At 37.1% G+C, this 13,793-nt stretch overlaps 1 protein-coding gene across 3 annotated transcripts in view; it reads left to right on the top strand.

Moving 5' to 3' along the window:
• Nucleotides 1-13,793, top strand: part of zfpm2a (zinc finger protein, FOG family member 2a) — a 143,276-nt gene that overhangs the window by 27,048 nt on the left and 102,435 nt on the right. For all 3 annotated transcript variants that reach the window (XM_056763030.1, XM_056763031.1, XM_056763028.1), the window contains exon 2: nt 11,786-11,944. In XM_056763030.1, the coding sequence (XP_056619008.1) occupies nt 11,869-11,944 (76 nt within the window). In that variant the 5' untranslated portion in view covers nt 11,786-11,868. The remainder of the gene's footprint in view (nt 1-11,785; nt 11,945-13,793) is intronic.

Here is a 13,793-nt window from a genome sequence, read left to right as displayed (position 1 = left end):
TGTCTCAAAGCTTCATGCTGTTATATAAGAATTCTGTTACATGTAGATCTTGGTTTTGCTGTTGTTTCGCTCATAATATTTTTTATAATACTGAAATAAAGTAACGTTGTTTTTCATTTTTTCAGCATTTTTTTTCCTTAATAATAATTATAAGAGAAGAAAAAGGGGGAATATTCTGTAAATAATTTAATACTTTATAATAATAATATTAGTATTACTGTAAATTATAATTATTGTTATATTTTTTACAAATATTATGAAATAACCATAAATATTTGTATATTTTAATTAGAATAAATAACTTGCGGGAGGGGGTTATAACCAAGAGCTTTTATATTACTTACTGAGCATTTTATATCAGAAATAAAGATGAGAAAACATTTGTCTGAATCATATCCTAGAAAAAATCATAACGTACATAACAGAATTATGGTTAATTTGTTGCGACCATTCATCAGAAATGACTCTAATGTTTCTTAAGTGCCGTCTTCTGTATCTCGCAAGACGTCTCAGTATAGATCTCTGTTCTTGTGTGTGTGTGTTAATGTGTGTGTCCTCTGTCAGGAGGGCTGTTGTCATCTCTTAAGGACTCTTTGACAGAGGTTTCTCTTGCTGCTTTAGTTAAAGGTCAATGTGCTGTCGTCTGCGTGTTACTGCGGGAGTGACTCTCTGTCCCCATGGAGGAACATTTCTCCTCCCCAACACACAGCCAGTTCTGAAGACATTTCAGTGTATCCCATATGGTTTTGCACAGGTTTTGCCAGCCAATCAACATTTAATCATGCTTTGTTGTGTTACAAATGTGCCTATCTTTATATTACATTTTCTTCGTCTAATCGTGCATAATTCCCCCAATTTTGTCTAAACATGTTTGTTTTTTCACTAGGAATTAAGCACTAGGAAACATTATGGACATAGTGCACTGATGTAAATTTGCATCTAAAATACGGTATTATTGATTAATGCAGTAATCTGATTATGAGGCATCACTTCTGTACTTTAGACTGATTTATGTAGGGTGCTTTTTGTCTGTTGGCTTCTTCCAGTAGAAAATATATCATAGTGAGCTGCCTACATAGGGCTCCTTTTAAGGCATTATTGGCACGTTTGTTATTTGAAAATCTGTTCCAAAGGGTAGGCATGATTATACTAACTTTTTTGATACCTGTGTGTAATTTGTGGAGAAGACAAACCCAGAATGCATTGCAAGAAGCTCAGTGAATCTAAAATTGTGCATAAAGCTTAGTAAAATCGTTCAATACTGGTAATGTTTTATGAATACTGTCTAATCTACTTAATAAATAGTTCGCTATATTTAAAATATACCCAGATCCCTTATGAGATTCCTTGACACTAAAGACGCTGTCTGATATGGTAGCTGTTTATGTAGGAATGTGGTATATAGTATGGTTTTGGAAGCTAGTGTGCTTCAAACTCTCCAACGACATCAGATGAGTTACAGTGTATTGCAGGAAGTGTGTGTCTGTCAGTATCATTAGAAGTGACACTGCTGGTGTTCAATGAAAGAAGAATGTAAATACCCTCTGGAGACGCCGTGGAGAGAGTAGGTGAGGCCTCTGAGGGCCCCCGAGCTCCACTGTTTGACAAACATTAAACTGTGCCACTGCAGGAGCTTCATGCCCTGGTACATGATGAAATCAACATGAAACCTGATCTACAGCGAACAGTCTGTGTCAGTGTCTGCCAACAGAGAGAAACATCCAATTCTTTAATATCTCATGTGTTTCTACTAGACGGCAATGAGAGTCTAGATGATGTTGAATACAGGGACTGGTAAAAGTGAAATTATGTGGCAGTTGTGTTTCAAAGCTCTCAGTGATACTTAAAAGTAAAAAATTACAGCATGAAACAAAGTTGTTTTTCACTTAAATTTTACTGTTTCTTTAGGAAGTTTTAACATGCTGAATACGAAAATCACATAATTGTTTTTTTTCCATTGACAGTACTCACAAATAAACTACTATACTATATAAATATAAAATTAGTAAAAATGAGTCTCCCAAAACTTCAGAAGGATACATTTGATTGTTTTTGTCTTTTATGACTAATACTGTCGTCACGAGCCAAGTTCCACACGTACTCCCCCCATCATCGCTTTCCATGTGCTATATACATTTTTGGACAGTGACACTTGGAAAATATTTTTTTTAAATATGTGAAAATTTCTACAGTTTTTGTTTATTTGCAATATATATCGAAATGAAGGATATAAGCTCAAAATTCACTTGAGCTAAACATATCCTAAAACATTGATGATACATGAAAATAAATACTAGCACAATAATTAGCAACAAAGAACTACATAAAGGTCAGACGAAACAACAGCACTTGATTGTTATTTGTATGTTTAATGGGAGTTTTGAATGTGACACTGTGTCTACACCGGACGTTTTGCGACAATCTAATTAGAACAAGCGTCCGTTGTAGACACACTGTAACATTAAAAACACCCAAAATTGGACAAATTTAAAAATTATAATGGGTTCTAATTCGTTCTATTGTCTCTTGTCGCATCGAGCTACGCCGCATCCGGTGTAGACACGGTGTTAGATATGTCCTTTTAAAAATGTAGACGTCTCTAATGATTATAAGGTCTAAAGAAAAGTTTTTTATACTATATGTTAGGTAGGAATATAGATGCTCTACTTTCTCTACTTTTTCGTCATTTAATAAGTCTTTTTTTCTAGAAGTTTAATGTACATTTAAATTTAAATGTTAAAGTGACATTCACGGTGTTGGGTACGATTTTGCGAGAAATGTCATGACGTCATTACATAGTAGCCTGCAATTTTATCTTTCAAACAGAGATGGCGATATAGAGTCAAAAGTCTTTATATTTCAATTTTAATCTTTGCTATACTTTTTTTGCTTTGTACTGTTACTATGTATCTCATGCTTTTATTCAAGTGGATATTTTCATGTCTGGCTAGTCAGGATGCTTAAACAGACCTGTGTTTAGATTATTCTTTATTTCATTCTTAAAGAAATGTACCTACTGTACAGTACATTACAAATGGCTTACTCACAGTCCTTGCATATTTATACAGAATACTAGAAGAGACGAGTGAAGGAGAAACATATGAGACAACACTGATACTTAGATAAAAAACAACCTCTAAGCAATACAATTATTTTCTAGGTGAGAAACCGAGCCACCCCAAATGACTTCCTCCTGAGACATTTCTTCTCTAAGCTTTCAACGAAATAGAAAATGTATTTCTCTCTTGACCCACACTTTAAACGGTTAGACCATCGTTGCGATGAAATAATGACCCATGAGGACTCCACAGATATGGCCACCCGGGCACATAACAGGCACAATCCAGAGCGTCTTTACAAGAGAAAACGGGGCCTTCTGCCTCCTCAGCCGAGGAGTTTATAATCTCTCTCCGTAAGCTTCACACGGCCACATCAAGACTCGAAAGCCAGCGAGAGAAAAAAAATCCGCCCTCTGTCTGTTTTAAAGGATAGCACTTTAAATGTCATTTGACAATTTCCTTTTAATTAGAAGTAATTTACAGAAAGATGCCCACCGGCTAATCTTTACAGGATAATTAGCTTCTATTTTCTTTACTTTTAATTAAAAAGTGGAAAAGATTTAGCCGATCCATAAATAATTGTTCTTTTGAAATGTTCATCAGACTTCACACTTCTCTTTGGCATGAGTAATATTTAGATGGTATCGTGAGTTCTGTCTCCTTAGAGTTAGAGTACAGATTTTTTTTATCTGGGGTATTAAAAAGTGGAACTATCAATAATAGAAATAGGAACCAGAGGCACGTTAGAATTGAATTAATGAGGAATTTATTGCTTAAAAAACGTCTGCCTCTTTCTAGCTAGTCAAATTGGAATCTCGGGCATATCCGTTTCAGAAATTGTTCCTTGATGGAGAAAATTTGTTTTATCGGCCTAATTTACGGCTCTCATCGGTTTCGTTTAAAAGCCTCTCATTTGTTTCCGTGATATAAAAGGTCTGGTTTTAAAAGTGAAACGCTGAGAGTTTAAAGCATTTGCTCCACTTTAGAAGCCTGAGATTTGGATGTGGGCGGCGCTTCCTGCGCAAAAGCTCATTTATTTTTGTAAACTGACAAATATTTGAGTGGAGTACTTGTTTAATCCGAAAAATAAGTTTGAAAGAAATTGATTTTATTCAAAAGGAATGTATTGGACTACAAATTCTCGGAATGTGTGTTTCACACCAGAATGGAGCCAGGTGATTGGAGGAGAGTGCTCAAAAGAGGAGGGACTTACTGGCTCGCACTAATAAATAAATAAACTTTAAAAATATGATTTACTTATGTATTTATTTACTTATTTTATATTAAACCTGAATAAAAAATGGAAAAAAATATATTGTATATATATATTTTTATATATATTTGTATATTGTTTTGTCAATTTTAATGTTACGTTTAAGATTATCCATTTATATATTATATTTATTATAATATATATTTTATATTTTTTCTGTGGTGTTTTGTTAAAAAGAGAAGTGTGAATATCAGGTTTGAATCAGTCGAGTTTAAAGTCTGCATGCAAATATCTAGTGTGACCGCACCTCAGGCACAGAAATCCAGCGCAAAAGTCAGTTCATTTGCAAATGTCTCTCTCTGGAACTCAGTCGAGTTGATGGGGAGCGATCGGAGAGAATGTTTCTGAAAGGCAGTCGGGTCCAAATTGGGACAGAGTGCAGAGAGCTAATGAGAACTCACACATGAGCTTCAGAGAGCAGGGTCTCTGTGATTGGTGTTGAACATTTGGAGGACGACCCCCAGCCTTTAATAGGCATGCAGACCTGCCAGTTGGGTGCAGAGAGAGAGAGAGAGAGAGAGAGAGAGAGAGAGAGAGAGATCCTGGCACCTGCCGTAGCCCAACAGCTCGCTCAGAAACGCCTCCAGCATTTTAATGGCCTTGTCAAATGCCAGTCCTGTTCTTATGCCACTCCAATTCCAGCCGACTAGATGCCGAACACAGGATATTTAACTTTTATATGCACATGGGAGGGTTCGAGCTGGGTTTGAGCTTGTGTTTACATGCGATTTTTCTTAGCAGTTTTGAAAACCTCTGTTCTAATGTTTTGGGGCTTTTAGTTGCTATAGTAATTGAGTCTTTTAATCATTGATCTCTGAGCTCTTAAATTCATCAAACATGCAACCCACAAAACATGACCTACTTAAGATATATCTGGATGTTCTGACCTCATTAACTATGCCTTGTAGTTTTGAGAATATTTTTACATAGATCAAGTACCAAATGACGCATTATAAGTAAATCAGTAAAACATTCTAAGGGGTAATATTCATGGGAATCTTGGATAATGAAAATTAGGAAAATGGGAGTTTTAACATTTCTCATAGTTTCTGTGAATTTTGGCGTTTCCAAATTGTGACCAATTGCTTTTATGTAAATAAAAAAACTGATGATCTTGAGTGATAAAATTATGAAAATTATTTGGAAACCCTGATTCATATGGTTTTATTTTAAGTATACAGTACACACACACTAAAATTGTATTGCTCAGTGATTGCCTCTTCAGATGTTTTCCGATGAAATGAAACACAAATAGACGCATATGAGACCATGGTTGGCACAATAAGAGAGCTTTAAAAAGAATGCCGCTCATTTAGATAATTTGGTCTTGGAGAAATTTCCATTTTGAGTTCATGCGATTTGACTTTCGATTGCAGGCTTCAGATGATTCAATGATGTCTTGGCAGATCTAAACACGGTTATATTTATAGTATTTATAGAGCTGACACGTGTAATTGTTTTTCTTATTTGGTCTCAATTTTTTTGTATATAAACTCATTCTTGTCTAAAGCTATCTAATTTTAAAGATGTTAAAGCGCTCTCTGCACTTTTACATTGGTATAGATCTTGCTTTGTTTCATTATATTTCTCATAAGAAATCAGTAGATGAAAGCTCAACATATTCTGCGCATATACTGTATGTGAACCTTGTAAACTTTAACTAAACTAAAAACTAAAATTAGGGATGCACGATAAATAATCGGCCATATCGGTATCGGCTGATAAAAGGTTGTTTTTAGTGTCATCGGTATCGGCAGATATTTAAATTCAGGCCGATAAGTAATGAATAATTTTTCCTGGTTAAACCACTTCAGCTGTACGCTGCTCACAGTTAACATCCAAAACAGTGCTGTCTTTCTGTCATGATCATTCATTTACTGTTATTAGCAAAAACATTGTTAATGTAGGTACAGTGTGTAGATATTTATAAATGTGTAAATTATAGGAACAAAAGCTATTTATTTAAAGCCGATTGGTGTCTGAATGCTTTCTCTCTTGACACCAGTTAGACATGTGGCTATTAAGAACACTTTTCTGGGTTGGTGTGGAAGAACCTCTATCATTTGTTTATTAAATAAAAATATACCAGAAAAGTGTAATAGTTAAAGAACCTTTAACTACTGTAAAGTAGACTTGGTACAGGATTTTCAAGGAAAAAATATAACTAATGGTAACCTTTTTACCTTTGTTATATTTGTGTATTGAAAATGTTATATTAATATTAGATGCTGTATATCGGCCAACCTATCGATTATCGACTTCCAATGTCAAATAATTATCGGTTATCGGCCAAAATGTACATATCGGTGCATCCCTAATCAAAATGCGGAAAGTTATGCTGAAATGTGTGTTCTGGACTTCTAGGCTGAATGATGTGCGGCACCGCACCAGAATTTGTCGTTGGCCCACAAAAGGCCGGTTCTCATCCAAATCTGGCAGGGTTTGGGCCGGCCCGGACGTCCCTGAAGGCCTTTACGCGGCATTATGTATTCGTGTTGGGTCTCAGGTGCTCGCTGTGTGCTTTATCCCCGGGCCAAGCTCGATCCTGTTTTCAATGGCGCAGCCAGATGAAAAAAGCGAGGGCTGTAGGTGCGAGCAGAATGATTTCCACGCATGTAGAGATCTGCTGCTTTGTTCTATGCGATTCAATTACCTCTACCCTAATTAGAGCCATAGAGAAGAACCGGTCTGTGATGGGGCTCCACACCGTGGCTTCAGCTGATAAAGTGTGGTATCACCATCAGAGGCCCCAGACGAGCTCCGTCCCCCTTCAAACACAGACACCGCTGCACCAACAACCAATCACCCATTCTTTTGTTTTGAAGTTTATAAATCTGTTTTAATCTTTGTTAAGCCGTTTTCAGGGTTTCAGAGTTGAGATTTGAAATGTGGGGGCATGTTGTGATGGATTTTTTGTTTTTCCCTTACCTGGCACACTTTTTGAGTGTGGATGATCATGTGCATCTTCGCATCTCGCAGCTTATCTGCATCTCACTGAGTTTGCTGGGTAAGCTGAGGTCTATTAGCAGCATACTTAAGTGGTTATGAAAAGCTGTTGAGGTGTATTATGAGGTACAGTACAGTACGCCCAAAAATGAAAATGCTTTCACCTCAATGTTGTTCCAAACCAGTATAAGTGTCTTTTTTTTGGAAGCACAAAGCAGAAGTTTAACAGAAGTCACCTTGCTATTTTTCCATACAAAAAGAGTGAATATTGACCAGGTTGGAACAAAACAAAAGAATATGAACTGAAACAACCGAATCGACTGTGACAGTCAAAGTCTTCTGAATGTAGTTAATAGCTTTACACAATCTCTTCAGATCTTTAGAAGGTAGTTCACATATATTTAAATAGGGCACGTCAAAACATCTCACACCATTTTTGACATCACTGATGTCAAATCTCATTAGTGCTCATGTGTCTTGTAACCGGCAAAAGGGATGATTTTGTACTTGTTCATCGATAATTCACCTAAAAATGAAAATACTTTCATCCCTTATTCACCTTCTTGTCCTTACTGGACAACCCTGTATGACTTTCTTCTGCAGGACACATAAGAAGATATTTTAATGAACGTTGGGAGGCAAACAACATTGGTTCCTATTGATTTCTGTTGTATGGAAACAAAACCGCTAAACATTTCTATAAATATCTTCTTTTGTGTTTCACAGAAGGCAGTAAGTCATATAGGTTTGGAATGACATGAGGTGAATAAATTATGAAGGAATAAAAATGACTATGGTCAAGTCAATAGGGGGCATTTTTAGGCGAACTATTCCTTTAAGACCCGATCCACATTTTGCGTTTTTTCTGTGCGCATATTTGCTATTTAAATGTAGACGCACACTTTTGTCTTGATGCATTGGTGCCGCATCGAGATGGAAATAGTTCAACTTTTCAGAGTTTTCGGACCCACGCACTACAGGTCATTTGAAGAGAGAAAGCGGCGCGGCTTTAGACATTTATTAATTATATTATTATTATATTAATAACATGCATTAATTATAAGTAAATCAATTAAAATATACACTAATATAATAAAATGAACAATGTGAATCGACCTTAGTCTGTTTCGCACTCAAAGCTCTTCTGAAAACTCGATACATTTTATGAAATGTTTGAACACTTTTGTTGTACGATTCCTGGTCACCATTAACTTTCGTCGTATGTGAAAATGCAGTGCGTGTGTTCTGTTATATGTCACTTGGAAATGCTAAGTAAACATGATTTTTTTTAACCTGACGGAGTCGTTCAAACAGACCAATTACAGCCCTCTTACGGTCCGTGAAGAGTCTTCTTTAAGTTGACACAATTTTTGGAGAGGTTGATATCAGGCTACGCAGAGCTACAGCGTAGGTCACAACCATAAATTACGCATGATGTGTTATGTCATCAAGAAAGCCTCTGTCACCCAATGACTATGACACAGATACAAATCTTTGTTAGCTTAACACCGCAGATCAATTTTCCACATCTAGCCAAAAACCTGCAGTATGTCAATAAACAATCAAAAAGTGTTTGGTGTAAAAGAGATGACAAAGCCTGTGCTTTTCACATGACTTTAATTCTCTCAGATTCTTCATCTAACAAGATTCAATATCTTATGATACATCGCATCGATTTTCTTTCTCGGGTTAAAACTATTCTCTGATGGTGTCAGAGGCAATGAGCGCAGCATCCGGCGCATTCGGCCCCGCCGAGCATCTGCAAAGTGCAGCCGTCGCGAGATTGATTGTGACAGACTTTTAAACAGTATACAACCAAATATAGCAGGGTACAGCACTATCAGAAAATGAGCTAGGAGTGCGGGCCTAGTCGTTTAGAAAGTCATTATTCTTATCATTTCCCGTCTCTGAAATTATTTCAGGTCTCTTCATGCAATGAATGCAGTATAATAAGCCAAACATGCGGAAAGGGCTTGAACTTGGTAATCGGAGCAGGTTGGATGAAGTAGCCTTATAAAAAAATTCTGGAATTGAAGCAAGTGTTCAAAATGTTACAATGTGTTTTATCTTATGAATCTATTAGATGTGATGTTTCATGAAGGGAAGAAATGGTCCATGATAACTTGTAGAGCAGAAATGGACAGAATTATGCAGAAATGTATGTAATGTAAGTGCAGGAACTAGGCTATGGATTTGTAAAATTAACTTAAAATGCTCGTTTCTATAATTTAAAACAATTCATTTTTAAGGGTGTCTGTTTGAACAGTGTTTTAGAATGGCTTCTGCGAGTCGCTCGCCGGGTCTGATATCTCTCTGCCCATCTGCTTTTAGCATATTGAGATGTACTGCGAGGACGCCGAGGTGCCGCTTTCCCCTGCGAGCCGGTAAAAGGGTGAACGCGATAACATCATAAAACTGTAGCCTAATTTAAACGGCTGCTCTCGAGCACTTCACACCGTGTCTATTGAAGATCTGTGCGCTAATTCTTTTCATGTAGCACGAGTCCTGCAGATGTAGCGCACTATAAAGAAGTCATTTAACAGTCTTAATGAACAGAGCCGGCCGTTTGGGAAGATCAGGCGGTGCTTGACGGTGCTCTGCGCAGGAAGAAAGGGCTCTTCACTGAAATTATTGCTTTATTAAAAGCGAGTGCCTTGCTCCCCTGTTACGAGCGAACAAAATGGTATGTTAAATACGCATGTGACATGTACAGTACAGGGTAGGCCTCGGTTAATCGGTTTGGAGCTTCACACCCACATGAAAATACGGCAAGTTTAATACGTGTAAGGGCTTTCCTTAAACATACATGTATATGTATGGCGATTGGTTGCCATTTCTTGCATTGTACAGTATAGAACATGGCTGTGTGGACAAGTTTAATGCATGTTTCATTTTGTTCACGATAAACACATTAATTGTAAGTAAATACATTAAAATATACACTAATATAATAAAATGATATATAAAATTTATGACAAGAACTACTGTGTATACTGTAAATGTGTAGAAAGCTTTAGAGATCTTCAGTACCACAGTTTTACTTTTATTTGCTAAAAAAAGCTACAGAAAAGCTGGTTAATAAACAATCTTTTTACATTAACAAGGAAATGTGTTGAAGGTTGTAACCAGGGTGATGCTTCATGGTTGCTAAAATGTCATTGGTGGTTGCTTAAATGTTTTTGGTGGTGTCTAGGTGGTTGCTAAAATATTGGTAGTTGCTGAAATGTTGGTGGTGGTTGCTAAAATGTGGATGGCTGCTAAAATGTTGATGTTGGCTGCTAGGTGGTTGCTAAAATGTTGGTGGCTGCGTTAATGTTGGTGATTGTTGCTAAAATGTTCTTGATGGTTGCTATGGGGTTGTTAAAATGTTGTTGGTGGTTGCTAGGTTGTTGCAAAAATGTGGGTGGTGTTGACTAGGTGGTTGCTAAAATGTTGGTGGTTGTTGAAATGTTGTTGTTTTTGCTAGGTGGTTGTTAACATGTGGATGTTGTTGGTGGTTGGTAGGTTGTTGTTAAAATGTTGGTGGATGCTAGGTGGTTGCTAAAATGTTGTTGGGTGCTAAAATGTTGTTGGCGGATGCTTAAAAATGTTGGTGGTTGCTAAGTAGCCATAGCACAACCCCCAAGTCTATTGATGAGAGATCCACCAGATGCAAACATCTCAACATCATTTACCGTCCAGTAGATACAGTATGAGCAATAATGACAAACATTATAAAGATAATATGCAATAAGGACAGCGGTTTTATTTGTATGGAGATACATTATTTGTTTCATGTGTTGGCTGTGGCGTCTCAGAGAAAGGCTTGTTCAAATACATAGTAACGTTTTTTTCTGTAGTTACAGATTTTATTTGGAAGCAATTTCACCGGCGCCCTCGATCGCCACGAAATCGCAATATGCAAATACAAAAAAGTACAGCTACAAGGTAAAGTCAAGAAATCATTTAGATTTAAAGAAATAACATTGCACGGAGCAGAGAAAAAAATTAATCATTGGGAGAATGTCTCTTTTAAGATTGCACCGGTGTATTACCCGCAGGCATGAAATGTAAATGGAAAATCAACATTGTATCCTGTGATAAGGCAGACAAATTAATAAAGGCATTTTCTGTCCTGCGCTCCTGTCGGCGCGGGAGTTAAAAGTCACTAGGTCGTGCAGGAGGAACGTTTCTCGTAGATGAAGAGGGTTTTACAGAGTTTTGACAATGGCTGGCAAACTAGCAGCGATCCACACAAACAGCAGCGGTCATGAGGAGACCCGGTCAAGTGAGCTTAATACAGAAGACACTTTTCTTGAGCAGAAATCGTAGGCATTGTGCTTGTGCAATTTTATATAAATGTTCCTGTAACATTAGTGAAAAGGTCATGGGTCGGATACCCAGAGGAACACATATAAAGATATAAAAATAAGTCGCTTTGGAATAAACTGTCTGCCAAATTCATAGATGTAAATCTAAGTACTGTATGTACAGTATAAAGGTTCAGATTGTTGTGTTATGTGTCCAGGTCCGCTGGACGGAGGTGTGGAGGAAGAGGAGGAAGAGTGCATAGCCGACGGAAATGAACTCACGACTAAAGATGAGTATTCGATGGATGAAAACTTTGCTGCTGACTTTGAAACGGACAACCTCACCTGTGAGGACATGGAATACTTCTGCGGCAAAGGTCAGCATTTCTGTCTCTTCTGCTTTCACAGCTACGACCAAGCAAGGGTTTAGATATTTATCATTTTGCTTAATGAATTTGGTACTTTTTATTTCTTAGTGAAGCACAGTCCTGCCTCTGAATGTCTTCTCTTGCTATTCGATGGCAGGAATCTGACTTCATAGACTTTCATGCTTTGAATACCCCCTTGCCAAAAAAACAAAACATTTTCTTCAAATTTCTTTATTAATATCCTTCAGGCACTTTAAGTTTTTACTGTCTTTGAGGATAGGCATATTTTTTCTGTTGGTTACAAGTTTCGCTCTATTAGTGATTTTCTTTTTGTTCTGCATTTGAAGGTGTAACAGGCGTGACATGCAGAAGCTTAGAACTACAGCGGTTTAGCAATATGTTGTTTCAGGGTCAAAGGAATATCTTAATATGTGCTTTTGTTTCCTAGTATTCGCTGAAAGCCTTTGAGATAAATCAATTTTCAATTTTGAAATTTGTTTTTGTAGAGCTTTTCAGAGGCAGTTGCCTTAGGAATAAAATACAGTGTTCAGACGCTGCATTCAATTGCTATAAAAAAAGATTCCAAGGTTACTTTTTTAGTATTTAGAAATGTATTTTTAAAAAATAAAGAAACTTTGTATACATTTACAGTAAATCTCTGTATACTGTACATTTGCTGCTTTGATTGATCTCATTGAAGACATGCAAGAGTTGATTCTTCGGATTTATATATTTATTATATAATATATTTAGTGTCTTAAAAGGAGCCCGTAAAGGACACATAAATGTAAGTGATATGAGTAAACTTTAGGTTATTTTCAACCAATCATTGGGTCAAAATGGGATGATGAACCCAGCCGTTGGGATAAATTAACCCCAAAAAGGTTTGTATTTGACCCAATAATGGTTTTAAACAACCCAGCATAACCCAAGGTTATTTATACCCTTATATATAAAAAAATTCATTGCATAAGTATTCATACCCTTCACACAGAAGATGGTTAAAGCACCTTTACAGACCCTTTTGGGTATGATGTGACAAGCTTTGCACATCTGCATTTGGCAATTTTCTGCCATTCTTCTCCTCAGATCCTCTCAATCTCTATCAGGTTCGATGTAGATCTTCATTAGACATACATTTTCAGGTTTCTACAGAGATGTTCAGTTGGGTTCAAGCCCAAGCACTAGCTGGGCCACTCAAGGATATAGACGGAGTTGTCCATAAGTCACGCTTGCATTGTTTAAACTCTGTGCTTAGGATCATTGTCATGTTGGAGAATGAACCTTCTGCCCTTTCAGAGGTTCTGAATGTTCTGGGCTAGGTTTTCATGATCATTATCTCTGTATTTTGTGCCGTTGAGCTTTTCTTCTACTCTGACAAATGATCCAGTCCCTGTAGCTGAAAACACCCCTACATCATGATGCTGTTTCCACCACACTTTACTGTTTAGACAGTATTGTACAGGTGTTGAGCAGTGCTTGGTTTTCTCCAGACATGATGCATGAAACTGAGATTCATCAGACCAGAAAGTCTCGTTTCTGACAGTTTGAAAGATTTGTTCAAGTACGTTTTGCATATTTCATGTTTCCACGTGTCTTCTCTGAGCAAATGATTGAGTCTGGCTACTCAGCCATAAAGCCCAGATTGGTGGAGTCTTGCAGTGATGTTTGTCCTTTTGTAAGTTTCTCCCATCACCCCATATCAATGGAGCTCATCCAGAGTGATCATCAGCTTCTTGGTCACCAAGACACTTCTGCATCGATGGCTCCGTGTGGACAGGAGGTCAGCTGGTGGTTCCAAACCTCTTTCATTAAGGCTAAATGGAGGCTAGATGCTTCTGTGAACCTTCAATACAGT

Source organism: Triplophysa dalaica, chromosome 12 (genome assembly GCF_015846415.1).
Source record: "Triplophysa dalaica isolate WHDGS20190420 chromosome 12, ASM1584641v1, whole genome shotgun sequence".
Classification (NCBI taxonomy): Eukaryota; Metazoa; Chordata; class Actinopteri; order Cypriniformes; family Nemacheilidae; genus Triplophysa; species Triplophysa dalaica.
The sequence above is the reverse complement of the archived record's forward strand: the minus strand, read 5'-3'. Positions and strand labels throughout refer to the sequence as shown.